Source organism: Microtus pennsylvanicus, chromosome 17 (genome assembly GCF_037038515.1).
Source record: "Microtus pennsylvanicus isolate mMicPen1 chromosome 17, mMicPen1.hap1, whole genome shotgun sequence".
Taxonomy (NCBI): Eukaryota; Metazoa; Chordata; class Mammalia; order Rodentia; family Cricetidae; genus Microtus; species Microtus pennsylvanicus.
This window is the reverse complement of record NC_134595.1, coordinates 17,616,641-17,640,263: the sequence shown is the minus strand read 5'-3', so window position 1 is coordinate 17,640,263 and position 23,623 is coordinate 17,616,641. Positions and strand designations below refer to the sequence as shown.

Here is a 23,623-nt window from a genome sequence, read left to right as displayed (position 1 = left end):
CTGGGTAAATACTTGGTCTTAATCTATCATTTCATTAAGTATTCTCTACTAGGTGAAAGTTTGTCAGCTTCTGGCTTATAAAAAATATAGTAACTACTTGATCTCCTTGGTGCCCCAATAATTTATCAAAATATACAACATGGCATCCCAAACCTGAGAAGTGTGACTTTACCAGTGTGATCTTCTAAAACAAGGGTTTCTGGAAGTCCGTCAATGCTCTCCTTACTAGCTGGTGGATTAGCCACCTCAACATCTACTGCAAGAGACTCTAGATGTGCCAGCGCAGTCTGAAAAAGAGAAAGTATACTTCTTTGTTAGGAGATACCTTAAAATAGTAATAGGAACTATTTTTAAGTTGTCATATCAAATTATATTTAACATATTGGCATATTCTCTTCCTATTATTCTTTGACCTTTTAGTTACCTTCCAAAAGAACCACTGCCCTGATCATTAAGTCAAATTCCTGTTTCTCACCAGCGCGCACACACACACGCACACACACACACACACACACACACACACACACACACACACACACACGTCTGCAGAAAGTCCAAACTATCCCAAGGAAAGATCTTCCTTCAGTAATCATCTACTTGCTCATTATAACTGTATTTTTCAGATGATGGTCACGCTTCCAATTTGAGTGTTGTTATGTGAGATCAATATTAGGAAAAGAAACACTTTTAGAAAAGCTCACTTCATGAGATAAAATATGGTGAAAACAACCAATAGACATCTGAGTGGTTTCACCTACTGTTGGCACAGAATTAGAACATGCACACTGCTAGTAATCACGTTACTATGTGATTACTACGTTGCCTGGCCAACTTCATTTAGAGGTTAAATATCTGTGTAAATGACTATTCTATGAAAGCTGGAGAAAACAAAGGGTTTCATAGCCATGTAATATGAACATCCTCTTCGAGATTCCAATTTAGATTAAATGATAGGCAGGCCTTGTCTCTGTCCCTTGTCAGTTTTCATTACATGTTCCTAATGAACCCAGTGCTGAGTGACTGAAACGTGGCTGACTGTTGATTTAAAATGAGTTATAAATATAGTCCTGAGAACTTACCAATGCTATACTCAATATTATGGTACATGATTTAATACATAATGTAATCTTATAATATCTAGTGGAGAAATATTAATCCCATTTTGTAGATGAGGCCCCTGAAGCTTAGAGGTTATGGGTACAGTCCAAGATCAGATAGCCTATCAACCTAAGAGATCATGCTCTTGAAATCAGATTTTCCATTTCATTCAGTTATGTGTACATGGATGCACATTGTGCCTAAGGGAGGGCAGGAGACAACCTGTAGGAGTGGGTTCTTTCCTCTGTGTTGGGTTCCGGGGCTTGAAGAGCTCATGTTCTTGGCCTATGTGGCCTATTATGTTCCTCTAATTCACAGCCCAGTGTATATAATGTGCTTTGTGAGTCTGAAAAGGTCTTGAAGGGGTCACAAGTATGGACGTTTTGGGAAAAACAACTTATTTAACCTAAGCAGTCTTTCCTAAAACTACCCTGCATGAACATGCACCTATTAAGTATTATTGGAATTATATTATTATAAGGAATATTATCTCATATTCCTTGTATACTAGCCTTCCCCACACTTTATAAATTAGTAACTAAGAGGTATAATCTAAACAACTGGGATCAACATGGATTCCAACAGAAAAATAAACCTTTTTAGGAGGCTTACAAATCCTTTGCTTTAAATAAAAACAAAACAAGCACCCCAGGAAGGTAGTGGATATAACTTTTGGAAAATGTCGCCAAAGAACTAAGTGATGATGCTATGATTAAACTATATTCCTATTATCTGTTTCAACAAAGTCCTCAATCATACATTCATACAGATGAAAAATAAAATTTATTCATTCATGTTTCATTCTAGGAACAAACTTAAAAAATTATTAGACAGAGAAAAAGCCTCCCTCCATTTCATTAAGGAAGGTCATTTCCAGTAAAATTTTATGTTTAAGTGATAGCCAAAAGTTTTAATTTATCTGTGAGTAACTGTAATTATAAATGAGAAACTGTAACAGTTTAAACCATTTTTTGCATTATTTAATTACATTTTCATTGTGTGTGTATATATATATATATGAATGTGTACACAGGAATGAAGGCCAGAACACAACGCCCTGGAGTTGGTTCTCTCCCACATGACTTATGATGAGAACTTCGAATGCCTACATAAATCTGTGAAAGTATATGGATTTTCAGATTTAGGACTATGTAGATAGCTCTATTATCAGTTATAAAAAAATAAGGATGTTTGCTATTTTATCATGTGCTCACTCAAACATGAGACACAGATAAGAGCTCAATGTATATTGCCAAGATCTGCCACAAAAGCTACTATCTAAAGAAAGATGGACCTGGTATTGGAAAAGAAATAGAAATGAAAGCAACTACTGACAAAGAGGTGGGATGCTTAGTTAAATAAAAGCAAGCAGAATTTTGTGGGTTTTTTAAAAATAATATTTGTTTTAAAGAATCCCAGTGTTGTCTTAAAAAATAAGTTTTCAGTTCTATGCTTTAAAACTATTTAAAAAATGCATTCTAGCCGGGCGTTGGTGGCACACGCCTTTAATCCCAGCACTCCGGAGGCAGAGGCAGGCAGATCTCTGTGAGTTCGAGACCAGCCTGGTCTACAAGAGCTAGTTCCAGGACAGGAACCAAAAGCTATGGAGAAACCCTGTCTTGAAAAATTAAAAAAAATGCATTCTAGACATGAAAAAGTTATTTCTGTAGTGTGACAGGAAAATGGAATTGTACCGATAATCTAGATGTGAAATAACCCAATAAAAATCTCAATCAGTAATGCAGAGTGCTAAAATGTGATGAGACTGTTTATGCTGTGGAGACAGGAGCGAGTTTAAGACGTCTCATCAGAGACACAGGACATTTCTGAAAGTGGCAACACTTCAATGGGTTCTCGTTAGCAGAGACAACAGTGGGTGAGGCTGCAAGTTCCTAGACAGACCATGCTCTTTCTTGCCTTGTCTCTAGCCACACTCCTGGTGACTTTGTAGGGCTTGCCCCTCATGACCAATCTTTTAAGCTCTTCTTTTAATCAACTGTCACACTGTCCATTAGAAGTAATGAATAAATTTTTACATTATTCTCAACATTTTAAGGATACCTCCATAGTCAAGGAAATAAAAACCTAAGACAATAAAATGAAAGATGTTTTAAGTATTGTGAAACCAAAAGCTAAAATGAATCTGCTTCACTCTGCTGACTCAAAAGGTACACTGCAACTGCCATGTATTATGTCTAAGGCAAGCTATCAGATCACACCACTCTTGTGCACATGTCAGTCCTGGGTGTCGACTATTTTCCTGACGTTGGTTGCTCTAGTACACACTATTTCTGCGATGGTGATTGCTGAGAACAACGCACTATTGGAGCATAGCTGGCACCAACACTCTAATGGAGAATCACACAGACGCTCAAAGACGTGACGCAACGCGGAGTTAATGTCTGCACGTGTGGACCCATCTGTTTGCCTACTACCTAATTTATGAATCTGGAGGTAACTTTCTACTCAGAAAATCTCAAGATAAAGTACTGTCATCATGTTCCTGGAGGTCCCTTCTTACCCACTTATTTTCTACCTCTTTCTCATTCAACTATTCAGTACTCCTATAGTAGCTTGTAGTCATTTTATGATTAGTGATTTAAAGAGCAATTTATTTCAATAAGGTTCACCAGTATTATGGAAGCTCCCAAGTCAAAATGTCTGGGCTTTTAATTTTGGGCAGATACATTTCAGAATGAGGTTGTGTTTAGTTCAAACAATCAGGAAGCAGGCAAGAAGAGGTGGCAGATGTGTCCACTGCTGGAAAGCATGCACATGTACGGGTATGGGAAAGCAAGCCTAACTGTAGAAGGCAGTGCAGTCTGGAGGACAAAGGAAAGCTCTGTCCAGGGTCCTTAGATCTGCCTCTCTGTGCCTGTGTGTACACATGTGTAAAACATTCATACTTGCATACCTAGAGTTCAGGACCGGGAAAGACTGCATTTCCTAAACTTAAGCAAAATAGTTCTTATTCTGTAGAAAAAACTGACAACTACTGCAATTTGCTGGCATGACAGCGAGTAACTTCATACATACACTAGTAACAACTCAGCAGGTATTAAATTGCTAAGAAAGCTATTCACATTCTCTTCAGTAAAGTTAAAAAAAATTAAACCTTTAAAATTATTTTATACTCTACCAATTCTCTATGTACTTATCAGTTATAAAAATACCTCCATAGCCTGGGCTAAGCGTTCTTCGAGTGCCATGTAGGTGAGGAACTGAGGGTCCACATAAGAAATAGCTTCAGCAACTCCGAGTCCATCCGCAAAGCCATCAAACAGGCTGAAAAAACAAGATCCATAACTATGATTTCAGAAACCTTACAGTGAGGATAATTATATATTACCATATTCATAGGCTGTAAAAGTTCTGTAAGAAGAAAAGTAAAACTGTGTGAGCTGAAGAAGAGAAAAAGAACAGAAAAGCTAAGGGTTAACTCTAAAGAGCTAAAATGACGTCATTTGCTCACCAGTCTGCTACCTCACTGCACACGCAGGAAATTCTTCCTGACTAAAAGCCTGCTGAATGGTAGTATTTTTACACATATAATCATTTCCCTATATTTTTTCTTTCTGCTAATTTTAGTTTCCAATCTGGGTGAAGGTAAAAATATGAGAAAGGAAATTATTGTATTTAAATTCTATGACCAGTTAGTCAAGACCTATTTTATCTCCCATTTTGAACTGCTTAATTACTTTTGGTTTGCCAAATTTTATTTTCTCAAGCCTTTCTTAATCGCTCTTCTTCCCCTTGGCTAAGAATCAGGCCTCATTCACTTATTAATAGCTTGAAAATTATTTTTTCAAACTGTTTATTTTTTGCTGTTTTGTTTTTTTGAGACAGGGTTTCTTTGTGTAACCCTGGCAGTTCTGGTACTCACTCTGCAGATCAGGTTGGCCTCAAACTGCCTCTCCCTCCCGAGTGCTGGGATTAAAAATGTGCACCACTACTTCCCAGCCAAACTGTTCATTTTTATGACTTCTATGAGCCCTGAAGATAAATATATTTGATTCTGGTGTTAAACTGCTTCCTTTATCTATAAATCAGATTCCCATTTTTCCTTGGCTCTAGAATTATTAATTATTTCAAAATCAGAAAATCCAGGCACGTAGAAGAAACAAAACTTCCACGCACCCTGCTCTATAATAGGTCAGATTAAACCTGAAACAGTACTTCTACTTAAAACTTTTACCTTTTCCATATTTATCTACTGAAACACAAACACATCCACTTTCTGAAGAAAGCCCAATCCAATGACTGAAGTAAATTACTTCCCAATTATTCTTTTCTTCAATAGCATAAGCAAACCTAGGCACTCTGGACCCGATATATGGTTGTAATCAGGTCACTGAAGAATAATCAGTGTTAAAACTCATGTTTGAGACAAGAATCACTAGTGGATGCCAATGCTAGCAGATGGAAGTTTCATAGTTGGAGAGTTATCAGGTTATTTACAGTCTCAAAATAGCCATTAAAAAGGAGGAAATGGTAATTGGACAGTCAGAATCTGAAAGGCTACATAATAACCAGATGACCAAAATTAATAGCACTAGTAACACAATTATATGCCATAATGTCTCTTTTGATATTTACTATAAAGACAAATTGCATCATTTTCTGTTCTTGCTAAAAATACACAACTATGTATGATATGGGACAAATACAATGTGAGGGATAGTCCACAAATATTTCAAATATTTGTCAGACATGAAAAATAAAGATTAACTGAGGCTATGCCCAGACTTTAAAAAAAATTTAACTAAATATAATGATGGTCCTGGCCTAGATCAGATAAATATTTTCTGTAAAGTCATTGGTAAGATAACTACTGACATTAGAATAAATTCTAGGAATTAAATTATTAGCACTATATCAACACTAATTTTATGAACAATTCTGTATTCTGTAAAAAGTTTGGTTTTTCAGAAATTCATTCTAGAATTTTTATAGGTAAATAAATTATATCTGCAGACTTACTCATAAAAAGGCCAGAAGAATCCTAATCATAAATACAGGAAGAAAAGAGAAAATAGAATAAATATGTCTAAAATATTAACATTTAAAGAATCTTAGTGAAGGAAGGATATATTGGAATACTCTATCATTTTGTACACTTTTCTCTAAGTCTCCAAATATTTCAGGTATTGACATATTCAAAACAAAAAACCTTTTAAAATATTCTCCTAAAATCAATGCTATAAAAGATGTGAAAGTCAAAAAAGGATGATGTGGGATTCCCCTCTGTATGCTGTGATTACCATTAATGAATAAAGAAACTGCTTTGAATCTATAGCAGGGCAGAACTTAGGTAAGCGGGAAAAACTAAACTGAATGCTGGGAGAAAGAAAGGCAGCGTCAGAGAGAAGCCATGTAGCCCACGAGAGAAAGATGGAACTTTAGCCTGCAAGCCACAACCACGTGGCAATACACAGATTAATAAAAATGGGTTAAATTACCATGTAAGAGTTAACCAATAAGAAGCTAGAGCTAATTGGCCAAGCAGTGATTTAATTAATACAGTTTCTGTGTGATTATTTTGGGTCTAAGCTAGCTGGGTGGCCAGGAACCAACAAGCAGCCCTCCTCATCCAACAGATGGGTGAGAAAAGAGGAAAATAGTCCATAGAGACAGTGACATCTGAAATGAGACTGGAAGACACCTATCATACCTATCATACCTATCAGATGCTGTTCCCACCATAACTCGCTCAGTGAGTAGCAGAGCATGCAGTGACACGGCTACATACCTCCAGTCCACACCCACCCTAACTCTGCTGGGTGAGGAGCATGTAGTGACATGCAGTGACACGGCTACATACCTCCAGTCCACACCCACCCTAACTCTGCTGGGTGAGGAGCATGTAGTGACATGCAGTGACATGGCTACATACCTCCAGTCCACACCCACCCTAACTCTGCTGGGTGAGGAACATGTAGTGTCATGTAGTGACACGGCTACATACCTCCAGTCCACACCCACCCTAACTCTGCTGGGTGAGGAGCATGCAGTGACATGCAGTGACACGGCTACATACCTCCAGTCCACACCCACCCTAACTCTGCTGGGTGAGGAACATGTAGTGTCATGTAGTGACACGGCTACATACCTCCAGTCCACATCCAAGTCTTCACTCACACTGGAGTCATCCTCAAGGTTGTTGTTACCATCCAGCATGAAGGCTTCTGGCTGTGCAAACTCATTGGCAGGCTCATTTCCTTCATCACTGCTGCTTTCGTTGACTTCATTGTACTGTAACCAGGGAATTTCTCCCTCTTCCAACGATGTCTGTTCCCTAATATATACATTTGAAAGGAAGTAACAAAATGTTGCTTTCAAACATATCATTCTGTATTGTATAATCATTCTACTTAATACATGTAACTTGAGTTCTTGTAGTTTTAAGTTCTTGTTACTTATGATTCTAAATAACAGTTTTCCTCGCCTGCAACAGCATTTCAAAAGAAAATAAAGAGGCTGGTGAGATGACACAGTGGATCAAAGTTCCATCACCATTCCTAAGGATTTTGAGTTCAAGTCCTAAGACCTACATGGTAGAGACAACTAATATCACAAGTTGTCCTTTAACACACACACAAACCCCTTTTTAGAAGATTTTTTTTTGTATATGTGTGTGAATGCACAGATTGTGCATGTCTTTACACATGACTCAGAAGCGAAAAGAAGGGACTAAGTATCTCCCTCTGTAATATTCTGCCAATTCCCTCGAGGCAAAATCTCTCCTTGAACCCAGGACTCGCAAGCCCCACCTCAGAGCTGGGGTTATAGGATGAGCGAGCTGCCTGACTTGTTAACTAGGGTGCAGGTATCTGAATTCTGATCCTCAGACTGTTCAGCAAGAGATATAACTACTGACATATTTCTCCAGCCTCTAATTATATCTTATTTATCTTTAAGTCTAGTTTGCAAATGTTAATGTAGTTAACTGTCCTAGTTCTCTCCTGGATAGTATTTGCCTAAAATATTATATTTCCTTTCATTTGTCCTTTAAATGTGTCTCTCTTTAGTTTTTAAAATTCTGATAAGCTCTGCCTTATAAAAACAAAGATTAGTCAATGTATATGTATTTTTGCAACTAGTGATTGCAAGAATTATTTCTATAGTCTATTTTTTTTTACTTTTTTCTCCTTTTCTAACTTTTTCTTTTTGGATGGATTTTAATGTTCTTTTTCATGCTTCAGTTCTTTTCCTCCTGCTACTGGGGAGAAAATTCACTGTTTTCTGCATACCAGGAACCACTTCACTTACATATTACCTATGGCTGCCCTTATGCTACAACAGAACAGATAAGAACTACAACAGAGACTGACACACAAAATCAACAATGTTTATTTGGCTTCTCACCAATTAAGTCTGAGAACTCCTAAATTAGAAATATTTCCTTCCATTCAAGTTAGAGTCAGAGATGTTTACCACAGACCACTGATGTTCTAAAACTATCCAACCAAACTAGATAAGAATATATTAAAACTTCATTTGCAACTATCCCATTCTATAAATCAATCACCTGAACTACCATGACAATGCTAAATGTAGTTTACCATGCTGATTTAATTGAGGCAGACTGTTCTCCCAAGTCTCTTCACTGTATGGCAATGGGCAACATTAACTCAATTATTCCTAATTTAGCTGAAATGACCTTTTAAATCAGCAGTTCTCAACCTGTAGGTTGTGACTCCATCTCTAAAAATATTACATTATGACTCATAACAGTAGCAAAATTACAGTTATGAAGTAGCAGTGAAAATAATCTATGGTTAGGGACCATCACATCAAGAGGAACTGTATTAGAGTGTCACAGCATCAGGAGGGCTGAGAGCCACTGTTTTAAATGCTCAAATCTCCTTTATACAGAAACATGAAAATATGCATTGTATCTTCAGAAAAACACTGAAATTGCTAGCATTTACAGTTGCCCCCTACAAATACCAAAGTACCACTTGTTCAACACATGAGCTTATGATGTAATTATAACCATAAAAATGTACACCCAACATTTGAATGTGGCGAATGCCATTCTTGCATAACACACATTTAAAAACTTAATCTCACTTTAAGACATACCCCTCCTGAAGAGACAATTCTTGATTTTCTTCTTCAGGGCCACTACTATCACTCTGCAGCTCAGGCTCATTCTCATCTTTTCCTGGCAGAGTCTCCCAGCTCTCATCACTTGAGGACTGATCTTTTTCTGTGCCAGAAAATCGGTGAGGCAGAGAAGCAGACCATTCCCCATCACTGCATTCTGAACTGCAAACGAGAACAGAAACAAGCTACTATTACACACTAAGTTCCTTTCATTATGTGGACAGCTATCAGGCATTATGGGACATGTAGGACTACTGATGGCAAGGTTACTCAGGTGCTCATTCATTTTAAAAACATAAAAATGAAAAAAAAACAGAAGCAAATAGACCCAACAGATGTAACCCTTTCAAATGATCATGACATATATAAGAGTTCAGACACATTTCTACATAAAAATTTAAATGTAATTTGGGAGTCAAAAATGGTATCTGGAATGAATAAAACTCACCTGATCTAAATGAAACAATTTTTTTATTACACAATGCCCCCCATTTTTAAAAAAAGTACTTATAGACTCTAGGCCTATATTATTAATACTCATAGTAACCCTTTAATAAGGAGAAACTTCTGAAACTGCGTCCCTAGCAAGCAATGAGCACCTTACTAAGTTTTTATTAATACTAACCAGCTGCTGAATATTTCCACTCACCTTTCAAATTATTTTTTTACTATAAAAATCCATCTGCCAGATGAGTCCCTTATCTTACCATGCTTTTAGTTTAGAAGCTACTAATTTTGAACTCTTTCCCAATTTTCTATGTTCAAATCCTTCATTTTCCATTCTCTTTGTATATGGCCTAATGCCCTTTTCTTCACTTCTACTGTTATCAAAAATAATGAATGAATGAATGAATGAATGAATGAATGAATGAATACTGCAATACAATGACAGCAGCAGCAACAAAACAAAACCATCCAGGCGATTTCTACAAGCCTATAACTATAGCATCTACTAACCGAGTCTCCTAAATTTAATCTCACTTCCTCAACTCACAAATGCATTCTAAATATTATCATCATTTCAACTTACACATTAACTGGTACATTCATATCAGAATCCCAGAAATTGCTCAAAGCTTTTCTTCTCCCCCTAAAGCAGTATTTCACAAGTTTAACTGGAACACCTACCACTTTCACAATACCCCCACCCAGTATTTGCACTGTTTCCTAAAGCACAGAAGATGACCACACAGTTCTCATGCTAGCTTTCCTGGATTTAAACCCAGCTCTTACAGGCGGTGAAAGCTGCTGCGTGCCTTTGATTTCTCTGTAACATAGCAACAGTATCTAACAGCTGCTGAGCTCATGTGAGACACAAGGAAGTAAATATATATCAGTCACTACACTAGTGTCTACAAAACAGAAAGACACCAATAATCGTCAGCAAAACCACTTCCGTAACATATTTCCAATCAAATACATTTAGTTTATAGAGTAAGCTGTATCTGTTAAATCCCAGTTAGTTTTAAAACTCATTCAAACAAGTACTGATTAAACTCACAAACCTTAATCTGTGTGCCACCTGATGTGTTTTCTTTGGAAATGCTAGTTTACAGAAAAAGCATTCAAACTTCTTTGAATAACACTTGTAATTTACAACACAATCCCACTTCCTTCTTATAACTAGCTCTTCTTCCCGTACACAAGGTGTTCTACTACATTGCTTTCTCTCTTCATCAAAATGTGTTCACAGCCAGTTGGTGCCTATTACCATTCAAGACTAGACCAGACTTCATTTCTTTCAAGATGCTTCTAGATAAAATTTATCCCCCTTTAAGGGGGACAATTATTCATGGACTGGGTACCTGGCTTATTCAGTCCAAATCACTGTGCTGCAGCTATTTCTTTAACACTGCATTTATTTTTCTTAAGCATTCACAATGGATTGATGTTTAACAGAGTAGAACAACCTACAGCTTAGTTCCACAAAGCTTCTAGCCAATGAACTAGGCTGTAACTGATGGGCACTGAGAACTAAGATGATGACCTTCTAGCCAATGAACTAGGTCGTAACTGACGGACACTGAGAACTAAGATGATGACCTTCTAGCCAATGAACTAGGCTGTAACTGATGGACACTGAGAACTAAGATGATGACCTTCTAGCCAATGAACTAGGTTGTAACTGACGGACACTGAGAACTAAGATGATGACCTTCTAGCCAATGAACTAGGTTGTAACTGACGGACACTGAGAACTAAGATGATGACCTTCTAGCCAATGGACTAGGTCGTAACTGACGGACACTGAGAACTAAGATGATGACCTTCTAGCCAATGGACTAGGCTGTAACTGACGGACACTGAGAACTAAGATGATGACCTTCTAGCCAATGGACTAGGTCGTAACTGACGGACACTGAGAACTAAGATGATGACCTTCTAGCCAATGAACTAGGCTGTAACTGACGGACACTGAGAACTAAGATGATGACCTTCTAGCCAATGGACTAGGTTGTAACTGACGGACACTGAGAACTAAGATGATGACCTTCTAGCCAATGAACTAGGCTGTAACTGACGGACACTGAGAACTAAGATGATGACCTTCTAGCCAATGAACTAGGTTGTAACTGACGGACACTGAGAACTAAGATGATGACCTTCTAGCCAATGGACTAGGCTGTAACTGACGGACACTGAGAACTAAGATGTTCTCAGTAAGTTCTTTCCTATGCTTTCCAGACATCTTCCAAATTTTGTCTAATTGCGTTGCTGGAGTAATTTCTTCATCCTGCTCTACTTCTGGGAGATTGCCCAATTCATGAATGTCTATTTTACTAAAACAGACATTACAAAATTTAACTGATCTAAAGTATTTTCCTAGTTATATAAATATAAAATAACTAATAACTAAGTTTACCAGTAACTTACCAGCAGTTAAATGTTTACAAGCTCTTAGTAGGTACTAAAGACTATTCAATCATACAGCTTCAAATATAAATTCTATTAGTATGATATGATTTGAAAAAGGCCAGCAGTAGGACTTTATAAGGATGTTCCAAAAAGTATATACAAATTTGTGATGAATGACAGAAATACATGAACCATTTTAGTACTATTTCTTTATAAGGATATTCCAAAAGTATATACAAATTTGTGATGAATGACAGAAATACACAAACCATTTTAGTATTATTTAATGTGAACATTATTATGTCAATATAGTATTTATTACTAATTTGTAACTTCAAAAGCCTAAACTGGCTCAGAAAGTCAGAGGACACTGCAACTTTCTACTACTAAAAATTTCAGCCCTCCATAGCCAATTTCTTTACTGAACACACAAACAGTACTGATGATACTCAATTTCTATGAACAAGCTTTGAAATCAAACAAATTTGGATTAGAATCCAGAGTAATTTCTCTGCATTAATTACCTCCTCTATAAAGTGGCAGTATTAATATTCAGGTTCCAAGCCTACAGTGGTATTTAGAGTAAGACCTGGAAACAATATGTAGTACAAATTTGGAAAGTGGTGAATAGTTTTAAAAGGCAATCATTAGTTTCTTTTAAAACATGGTATATCCTTTTAGGTATTTCAGTGGGTTGCTTACTGGCTCACCACTATTTCTCTCTTTTCTATGTCAAAGAAAAGCTATTCTACACATCTCATTTGTCTGGGTAACATCAGCTTCCTGGGAAACCCTACTTTTCTTTTTTTACACTACATAGCAGCAAACTATACCCTAGACCATCACCCAAACTAGGTCACCTGTTTCTTCATGACATAGAAAATAAGGTAATTTTTTTTCCAATTTTATATAGAAACAATTCTAATCTAAGTAGTTCTATATATTTTAAATTAAGATCCTTTTCTGCTTTTTTGTTCACAAAATCAAAAATATCCACTCTATAGTGATCTGTTTAAAACTGCATTCAGAGCTGAGGTCCAGACAAAAGATACCATCATATGGACATGGTTCTACCCTGAATACCGTGTGTGTGTGTGTGTGTGTGTGTGTGTGTGTGTGTGTGTGCATGCAGGCATGCACGCACACAGGCACTTGCCTAAAAAAAACAAAAAACACTTCTTTGGAGAGTCAGAGAATAAGATGTTGCTTTTGGATGGTACTTGATCTTAACTTTCACCTGAGATTTACATATAAAGTATTTTATTTGATTGAACTATTAAATATTTGTAATAATAAAAAAAAGAAATAGAAGAGGCCATAGAACAGAAGGTGAGGTCAGAGGTAGAAGTGGATCTGGGAGAAGCTGGGAGTGATTATGATCAAAATTCACTGTATGACAGTCTCAATTATTAAAAAATATATCCTGAAAAAATTATTTGGTTATCAACTGAATGTGTAAAGAAGGTATTTTTTGATTTTGAATATAACTCTAAATGCTACCTACGGACAATGAAGATCAAAGAGGTATCTAATTTTTTACTTTGTTCCTAATTATTATTTATATGTTTATTTATTTATTTGGCTTTTCAATTTTCCAAAACAAGGTTTCTCTTGCAAATAGCAGCCCTGGCTTTCCTAGACTCAGAGATCCATCTGTCTCTGCCTCCCAAGTGCTGGGATTACAAGACAGGAATGTCTTTAAAATGTTTAAGCATGTGATTTAAAGACTTTGCTTTGGATTCTTGTGGATGTTTTATGTTTTTTTCTTGGCTGTGGTACCTGCATTTCAGAGAAGTTCTTTCTGTTGTTACTTTGACAACGTATACAGATCAGGAAAGACAATCTCAGCCTTACAGCAAGGAGCTTGTGTATTCTGTCCTTTTCTCTGTAAGGCTGGGTGATCACCATGGGAATGGAGAAAATTAGTATCTATTCTGTAACAGAGTCTGGGGCCTTTTAATACATCAAACTAAACTAAAAAAGCTAATCTACATTTTATTTTCCCAACAATATCAACAAAAACTTTTTTGTTTTTGGTTTATATTCGTGTGGTTATAGGGATTAAACCTAGGGCCTCACACATACAAGCAAGCCTCTCCAACTCTGCTGTACCTCCGACCTATTTCTATTTTGTATGTTGAGGTAGGGTCCTGCTAAGTAGCCAGTTTGGCCTTGAACTCACTACTCAGTATCCCATGCAGACCTGCAACTTTTTCAATCCTCTTGCTTTAGCCTCCTCTGCAGCTGGACTCCAGGCCTGACTCAAAATTATTTGTCTCAAAAAGTTTTCCTCTATGTTAAGGTGTTTATGTTTTGCTTTAACCTTTTAAGTAAGATTAAGTCCTAGTGACAGGAAGATCTCTCAAAGAAGTCTCAAGTGCTATGGAGTACTACTCTGGTAAAAAACAATGACACCTTGAAATTTGCATACAAATGGATAGAACTAGAAAAAAACCATCCTGAGGGTGGTAACCCAGACCCAGAAAGATGAACATGGTATGTACTCACTCATAAGTGGATATTAGCTGTAAAGTAAAGGATAACAAGCCTATAATCCATGACCCTAACTAGAGAAGCTAAGTAACAATGTGAACCCTAAGAAAAACATACATAGATCTACCTGGAAAGGGGAAATAGACAAGATCGCCTGACAAAATTGGGAGCATGGCGGGTGTGTGCGAAGGGAAGGTGAAGGGGAAGAGGAGGGGGAGAAGGGGAGGAGGGGCTGGTTCAGGAGAACTTGAGGGAATGGGATAGTCGAGATGGAGAAAGGACAAAGATGCAAGCAAGGAAGGAGATATTTTGATTGAGGGAGCCATTATGGGGCTAGCAAGAAACATGGCACTAGAGAAATTCCTAGGAATCCATAAGGATAGCCCCAGCTAAGACCCTAAGCAGTAGAGGAGAGTGTACCTGTAGTCAGAAAGATGAGTATCTAAAATGTCACCATGGAACCTTCATCCAGCAAATGATGGAAACAGAGGCAGAGACTCACAGTGGAGCACTGGGCTAAGCTCTCAAGGTCCAGTTGAAGAGTGGAAGGAATGAGAATATGAGCAAAGAGGTCAAGACCATGATGGGGACATCCACTGAAACAGTTTACCTGAGCTAATTGGAATTCATCAACTCCAGTCAGAGACGGAACCAGCATAGGACCAAACTAGGTCCCTCTGAATGTGGGTAACAGTTGTATGGCTGGGGCAGACTGCAGGGCCACTGGCAGTGGCACCAGGATTTATCCCTACTGCATGTACTGGCTTTTTAGGAACCTATTCTCTTTGGATGAATACCTTGCTTAGTCTAGATATGGTAGGGAGGGCCTTGGTACTTTCCCAAAGCAATGTGCCTTACCCTCTCTGAGGAGTGGATGGGGGGTGAGGGGGAAAGGTGAAAAGGATGGGAGGAAGGGAGGAGTGGGAACTAGGATTGATATGTAAAATAAAAAAGATAGTTTGTTTTCTTTAAAAAAAATCTTGAGGGAGAGAGATAGAGAGATAGAGATGATAGATAGATAGATAGATAGATAGATAGATAGATAGATAGATAGATAGATAGATAGATAGAAATGCAGACAGCATGTCTCTTCAAAAACAGGCCCAATGTTAAAATGTGCTAGTATTACTAAATATTAGTTCATCCCTCAGGAGGCAGAGGCCAAGGCCAGCCTGTCTACAGGGCGAGTCCCAGGACAGGCTCCAAAGCTACAGAGAAACCCTGTCTCGAAAAACAAAAATAAAGATTTATAAAAATCTGGACTCTGGCAATAAAAAGAGAGCAGCTGTTCAAAAAACTTCTCCCGCCCCCACCATTTGCTGTTTCATGGTTTGGGGAACGGGGAAGAAATCTATGTTTGAAAAGCAATTAGAAAGTCTTGACAATAACAGTACAATCATAGAGAATATAGCCTCTTGGAGTTCAAGGTATCAAATTTCAGCTCTAATACTTACATACTTTATGACATACCAGTACCTACCACATACAACTGCCAATGAGAATTTTTGCTTGAAATATGGTCTCCCTATGTAGGCCAGACTAGCCTTGAATTCATGATACTTGAACTTCATCTTATGAATGATAGGATTACAGGTCTATACCAACATACACAGAAACTAATTTTTAAAGAAATAAATAAGCTTAAGTGATAAAAAGAGGGAACAAGGACCCAATAAAGAAATGGGTGACATTATTAACAAAAGTAATGCAATATTGCCAATCAATAGTGACCTTAATCACTCTTTAAACAGACTGTCTTAACACAGATTTAAAAAAATACAATAAATTTATACTTTGCATTTCAATCATCAACATACAATTAAAATAATCAGCACCTAAACTATTTGTAATAATCATTATGCATCTAAAAGTCTAATTCCATAAATAATTAAAATGCCTCAAATAAAGCAAAATATTCTGCAGTTTGCATGTATGGTTCATACTCAGAATATATGATCACCAAGATGTCTACTTACTATCACATAAGACAGCCTATTATTAAACACCTTACTACTAATAGAGCACTTTGTTAACAGACATGCAGGACAACAGAATAGAACAGGGAACCCAGAAACAAACCCATCAGCTATGGGCACCTGATTCTGACAAAGAAGCCAAAAGCACCCACTGGAGAAAAGGCAGCCTCTTAAACAGAGCTGGAGAAACTGAGTATCCACCTGGAGAACAGACGCAAATCACTTTTGAGTATCAACAGGCAAGGACTTTCTGATAAGTAGAACTGCATGACAATGTAAAGCTTCTGCACAACAAAGCACTTAACAGAGTAAAGAGCCTATGAAATGAGGAAAATCTTTACCAGCTAACATCCAATAGGAGATTAATGCAGAAAAGCAAGCACACAGAAACAATAATGCTAGTATAAACAATAGCCAAATGAACTGAATAGACAGATCTCAAAAGTACAAATGACCAAAAAATATTTAAAAAGGTTTAGCATCCTTAGCTACCAGGGACACACGAAACTTGACTGAGAGTCAGTTTTACCCTAGTCAGATGGCTGTAAGCAAGGAAACAAACAACTGATGGCAGGGAGCTTGCACAGAGGGAAGAATGCACGCCCACTGGTGATGGAAATGGGAATCTGTATGAAGATTTCTCAACAGAGTGAAAACAGAACCATAATAATGACCAAACCCTGGGTATAAATATACAAAGGAATCTAAGTCAGCACATCATGGTGAGCTTGAACATTTGCTTATTTCAGCACTATTTTATTTAAACTTTAATATTGCATTTATTTATAGCAACTAGTGTGGCTACTAGGATTAAAATGTATGTGTTACCACTGCGCAGCTGTAAGGCTGACTAATGTGGCTGTTTTACTTTCCCAATCTGCAGGCAAGCTTTATTTATGCCACTACACATGTGTAGGTATGTAGATGCAAGTGTGCCACAGTGCATGTGTGGAGGTCAGAGACCAACTACTGGGAACCAAGTCTCTCCTTCTACCTTCTGAAACACAGGAATTGAACTCAGGTCACCAGGCTCAGCTTGGCAGTTAGCACCTTTGCTCACTGAGCTATCTCACTGGCTCTATCAACATTATTCACAATAGCCAAATTGAGAAAGCAGACCAGATTTCATCAACATACAAACAGATAAAGAAAATATGATATACATATACAACATAGTTTTGCTCATTCATAAAGAAAAATGGATTGCATTTTAGAGAACTGGATGGAACTGGGGACTATCATGTAAAGAAAGCAAAGCAAATCAGACCCAGAAGAAAACCACTGCATGCCTTCTCTTGTGCAGAATCTAGACGTGTGAGTGGAAAGGGAAAGAGAAAGAGAAAGGTGGAAAGGCAGGCTACTACATGACAACCATGTAAAGTTCAAGATGAACATGTGTGAGAATGTTATACTTTGTATAATGAATATAAAATCTTTTTAAAAAGAAAAGAATATCTGGCATAATACATACATCAACTAAATACTGCATGAAGCTTACCTATCTTCATCTTTGTTGTAGAGTTGGTAATAATCTCCGCAGCCATTCCAAAAGGAATTATCCCGAATTTCTTGCCTTCCTGAAGCTGTGGCTCCATTTTCTGATGTTGCACGATTATGTTCTCTTTCCCTCTGTGCAACTCTTGAGTAAGGTGGAGTCAAGAACATACACTCATGGTCTCCATCATAGTCTTCACACTTTATTATAGGATTATCTGAACTACATTCCTCAACTTCTAAAGCCTCTCTCCATCTCTGAACACTTCTTTGTTTAGCCTCATGCCTATTAAAACCCATTTCTTGGTCTACCTGGCTCGAACTTATCACTTTTCTAACTTTGGGCCGTACTACCTGCTCAGGAGAGCTTCCGTGGTGGTTGGCTCTGTCATTAGTATTGTGTTCACTACAAATATGCCCTGGACCACAGTCTGCATCTTCAGCTGAATTTTCTCTCTGTCTTTCCCGATCAGCATTATCTTGTTGCCTCTTTCTAACAATGTCTTCAGAAGACCTCTTGAATTCCTGCCCATTATCACCAGCAGAATTTTTCTCTAAAGGTGTTGAATCTAGCTCTTCAAACTCATCACTTATTTCACATTTGAGAGAGGGAACAGATATGGAAAAATCAGCGTACAGCTCTGGCTCTCCATTTTCTAGCTCAAATACTGTATTGCCTAATACTTCCTGACATCTACCACCTTCCACAGCTTCTGCAGAAAGCTGAAGGGAGTCATTATTCTCATCACATCTGCTGTCTGGATCATTAGAGTCAGCATAAACCAACACAATTCCATTTTGGAGACTTGAGACATTATAAATAGTTGGACTATACTTGGTCTCAGCGCCACTATGGAGATTCCTTTTGCTTTCTAAGGTCTCCCTGACTTCCTCACTAGGGCATACTGGGGTAATGGATGGACTGCTCTCAGTGGTTTGATTCAGTGCTGGACCACAAGTGGAAATTTCTGTTTCAGTTTTTTCAAAAGTAGATTCATTGGGTAAAGAAGGATGGACTTGATCCAATGAATTGGAACCTTCATAAAAAGAAAGAGAAGAAAGCATTTTGGAGGGATTTAGATAAGATTTTATATAATATCAATTCCATGGAAATCATGATCTATTTGGCAATATGCTGATGTTTCTGTATTCCCCAACTTTACTATAGTCAGACTGGTTACCTGCGAACTCAGTTCCACCCCTGGACAGCCTCTCATTACCCTATCCTTGGGTTTTTTACAGATTTTTTTGAACCCTGTCTCAGTATCAAAAATCTTTTCTATGACAAAAAAAGAAGCAAATAGGAAGGTACACAATGAGAAATAAAAGCAGTCAGAATAATCTGTTCTCTAATTACTCTACAAATCTACCTTTTAATTACGAAACTTCTAAAATTCTCAAAAAAACACTTTATGACAAATATAATTTTATCCCCAGGTAATAGATCTACGAGAAATAAGATTTTAACTGTATTTTGATGTTAATTAAAAAATTAAATCTAACTTCCTAGACATGAATCAGATTTCTATGTCCAAAATGTATTGTTAATACATTTATAATTTAGGTATTAGAGATACAACTTAAAAATAAGTGAATATACTGATTCAATTTGCCATACTTTGTCAAAATTCTGACACTTGAAAGTCAAATCTATAATTATTTTCAACTTTATCTTTTATTATTAGTTTCACGATACTGAGATTTGTTATAACCTAATGCATAAATCATAAAATAAATTAAATTTAATTTATAACAGAAAAGACTCTTCATTGGAATAACTTCATCATTCATCAGATTCTGATCTACAAATAATAGAGAAAATATTCTATAATTATCCAGTTTGCTTAGAACCATAAAAATGAAACTAGAAGATTTTATATATTTATATATAATTATGTAACTACAGTATAGGAAATCTGTACATAATATTTCAAACCACTGAATAATTAAGAAGGCTTAACTGAATAACTATTACCAGAAATTTTGGTGTTTATATTTTACAAAATAATGGAAAAAAATAAGTAAGTTAAGCTAAATTATTCAGAAGTTACAAGTTACATAAATATAGTATGCAGGGACAAACATTCTCAGTTCACATTCAATTCTTGGCATGGTCTACCTTTCAAACTAAGGTACTGAGAACAAAATCCTAAACTCCCCTAGGTCAGCAAAGTTTGTGAATGGAAAAGTAATATCCAGTCACTTCTGCTGTAAAGATAAACAGAAGAGATTTAAAAATAAGACAAAGACTTGGGAGAGGAATTAGCTGATGGATGTGGTTGTGTGATCACTGCCATAACAATTAGTCATACTTTAGTGACTGGTCATATTGAATTTTCTATATTTAATGTATATGGTACTGCTATTAAATTCAATAAAAATTTCCAAATAGAAAGAAAATGTACCATATTTATTATCAAAAACATAAATTTTAAAATATTAGCCCTTAATTGACTATATGTTACATACCTGAGGAATTTTCCTTTGGAACATCATCAAGTTCCAATACTTCATAGTCATCACCAGCCCGACCTAAGCTTCTTTCATGCCTGGTCATACACGGCTTAAAACTGACATATGCATGTCTTCTTCCATATCTCCTGCCTGTAATGGTCTGATATCCTCCTGCTGGTTTAGGCCAAGCTGCCTTGTTGGATTCTTGATCCATTACTGAAAATACAAATTAAAGTAAGGAAGGTCAGTAATAACCTTTACAATGGCAACAAGTTTGGGGGAAAAGTGCTTCAACAAACATGCTACTATTTACTAAACTATACACCACTGAACAGGTGTCCTGCTTAAGTGGTGCAGGGATGACAAGAAACAACTAAATAGTTATGCACTGAAGCCAAGGGTCAGATAAAATTCTCTGGGAGGAAATGGTCACAGAAGAAATCAAACACATGCTATTCCATCTCCAAAATTACAAATGGATGGTATAAATCAAGCTAAGAAAAGCCCCAGCATGTAAACTTGAATATTAATTCACTTTTTATTAAACAGTACAGTATTACGCAAAAATATATTAAGCTTGCTTAGGCAACTATTTATTATATATTCTATGTAAGAATAGAGTATTTCCTCACAGTGCATAGTACAATCAATATATGAAGGTTTTCTATTTTTGTTATGTATAAAGTAAAACAAGTATAAAACAAGTATAAAGTAAAAAAGTATAAATGACAACCTTGTATTTATTAAATGCCATAAAATGTTATATCATCTTTTAATCCCTTCAAATACATTTAGATGGTAGCCACTATCTATTTTAAAACTCAAAATAAATGTTAAGAAGTCAGGCATAGGGACGTGTACCTAAAACCCCAGCACTAAGGCAAGGATGGTAAACTGAAGGGCAGCTTAGGTTACACAGTGACACTTTGTTACCAAAAAAAAAAAAAAAAGTAAAGTATTTAATCACTTGTCTCAAAAATATAAGAATCAACATCTTTAACTACTACTCCAAAAGAACAGCCTCCAAAATGGAACATATGCTAGAAACGAGGGGGTGTTTTATATTAAGTTAAAAATTAATCATTACAAATATTAAATAGCTATTGATGGTGTAAAATCAGTCTTTTCATAAAATCACCTAACAGAGGATATAACACATCACATATATTCTTTTTTTTTTTTTTGAAACAAGTTCTCCCTCTATAGCCCCAACTAGCCTTAAACTCACGGAGATCCTCCTGCCTGTGCTGGAATTAAAAGTGTGAGCCACTATGCCTGGCTCCACATATTCCATTTAAAGTACCCAGGGAACAGAAAAAGAAGTCCTCAATGTAGAAGAATAAACACCTATCTTCCTTACCTGATGGTTCTTTTTCAGTGTACTGTGACATATATGGCAGCGTCTATGCTCCCAGCTCAGTAGAATTATGGACGTAATTTGGATTTTACTTATACAGCGAATAAGCTGCAAATAATTCCTACAAAGAAACAATGCATTGAACAAAATATTAGTAATAAAAGAATAAAACAAACAAATGGCAAAACTGATGCACGTGGGGATTGCTGGCCTTTCATCACCTAGAGAAATATAACTTGATCTGACAAAAACAACAATAAACAGACAAAAACACAAACAATCATACATAGAACTTGTAAGTAAATAATCAAATATATTGTTGAAGAACTGATTGGAAAGTGCAACACTGCTAGTTAGTGTTCGTGTAACTAGACACAAACCTATACATATGAGAAAAAGGAGCCTCAATTGAGGAATTGTCTACAACAGATTGGCCTATGAGCACATCTAGGAGAATTTCCTTGACTGATGTTTGATGTTGGAGAGCACAGCCCACTATAGGCAGTGCCACCTTTGGGCAGGTGGTCCTGGATTGCAAATTGAGCAAGCTGTGGAAAGCCAGTAAGCAGCTTTCTTCTATTGTCTCAGATTCAGTTCCTACCTGGAGTTCCTGCCTTGTTATTTTCCCTCAACAAGGGACTATAACCTGTAAGCCAAATAAACCCTTTCCTCTTCCACACTGCTTCTGGTCACTGTTTTATCACAGTCACAGTGATAAAATAAAATAGTGGAGCTTACTATACCATGCTGGCTTAAGCTTTTCCATAAATTCACTTAGCTATCATTAAGTTTAAAAATATTAAAAACATTTAATAGGAAATTTAAAATTTCAAGTATACAGGTAATGATGTTCTTATCAATTACAATCAGATAATTTAACCCACAATCTACTCTAAACCAGTAAAGACTAACATATCAGTTAACAACAAAAAAAAAACTTCTTGTTTGAAATTAATACATTAACTATTATAGAAGTTGAAGGCTTTTTAAGTTTAGCAGAAGCTGATTTTTTCTTAACACTTTAATATTTGAGTACACAAACCACCAGTAATTTTCTACCACTAACACAAACTTATTAGAAAAACACTCTGCAAATGGGTTGTTATGCCTGACTATTGTTACTTAAACACAAGCATACATCAGAGAGCACATATCTATATTCATTTATAAAATCAACAAATTTGAGAAACATGTCATCTTCTAATACAGCTGGATGAAAACTCCAAGGAACTAAAACAATAGTCTTGTGACCTCAGTTTTTTCAAAAACAAGGAACTCTTCTTTGATTATGCTTTCATGCCCCTCCCAGGCATGTTACTTCAAATTATTCATTACAACTGGCTTTTGTTTATAGCCCTATACGTAAAAATATGTTTTTGCTAATTGTAGCTTCCCTCCATGTGCAGCTTACCCATGTGACTATACACTTTACTCATGTGACTCCTGTTAACGCTCAGATGCGCTGAATAGAGTTAACATGAGAATTTAGTCCCCCTCATTTACTGTTTCCATTCTCAACAGAGTAGCAAATATGATGAGACTTACAACTAGCTGGTAGGTGGTGAGAAAGACAGCACTGGAGAGCGCTAGAGTACCACTAGGAGAAAGGTGTCTTCCCAAGCCTACATGACTGTGGATGAGAGGGAAGGAATCACAATAGAAATCATTGTCATGTACCAGCGTCTTTTAAAGATACTCATGGCTGGACGTGGTAGCACACACTTTTAATCCCAGGCAGATCACTGAGTTTGAGACCGGCCTGCTCTACACATCCGATACCAAGGCT

The 23,623-nt window shown here is 36.7% G+C and overlaps 1 protein-coding gene across 1 annotated transcript in view; it reads right to left on the bottom strand.

Annotated features, from left to right (window-relative positions):
* Positions 1-23,623, bottom strand: part of Pja2 (praja ring finger ubiquitin ligase 2) — a 48,679-nt gene that overhangs the window by 6,820 nt on the left and 18,236 nt on the right. The window contains exons 2-8 of the mRNA XM_075951910.1: positions 21,841-21,958; positions 20,496-20,696; positions 18,031-19,063; positions 9,184-9,369; positions 7,208-7,393; positions 4,272-4,383; positions 173-287 (exon numbers count right to left, since the gene is read on the bottom strand). Coding sequence (XP_075808025.1) covers positions 173-287; positions 4,272-4,383; positions 7,208-7,393; positions 9,184-9,369; positions 18,031-19,063; positions 20,496-20,696; positions 21,841-21,871 — 1,864 coding nt within the window. The 5' untranslated portion in view covers positions 21,872-21,958. The remainder of the gene's footprint in view (positions 1-172; positions 288-4,271; positions 4,384-7,207; positions 7,394-9,183; positions 9,370-18,030; positions 19,064-20,495; positions 20,697-21,840; positions 21,959-23,623) is intronic.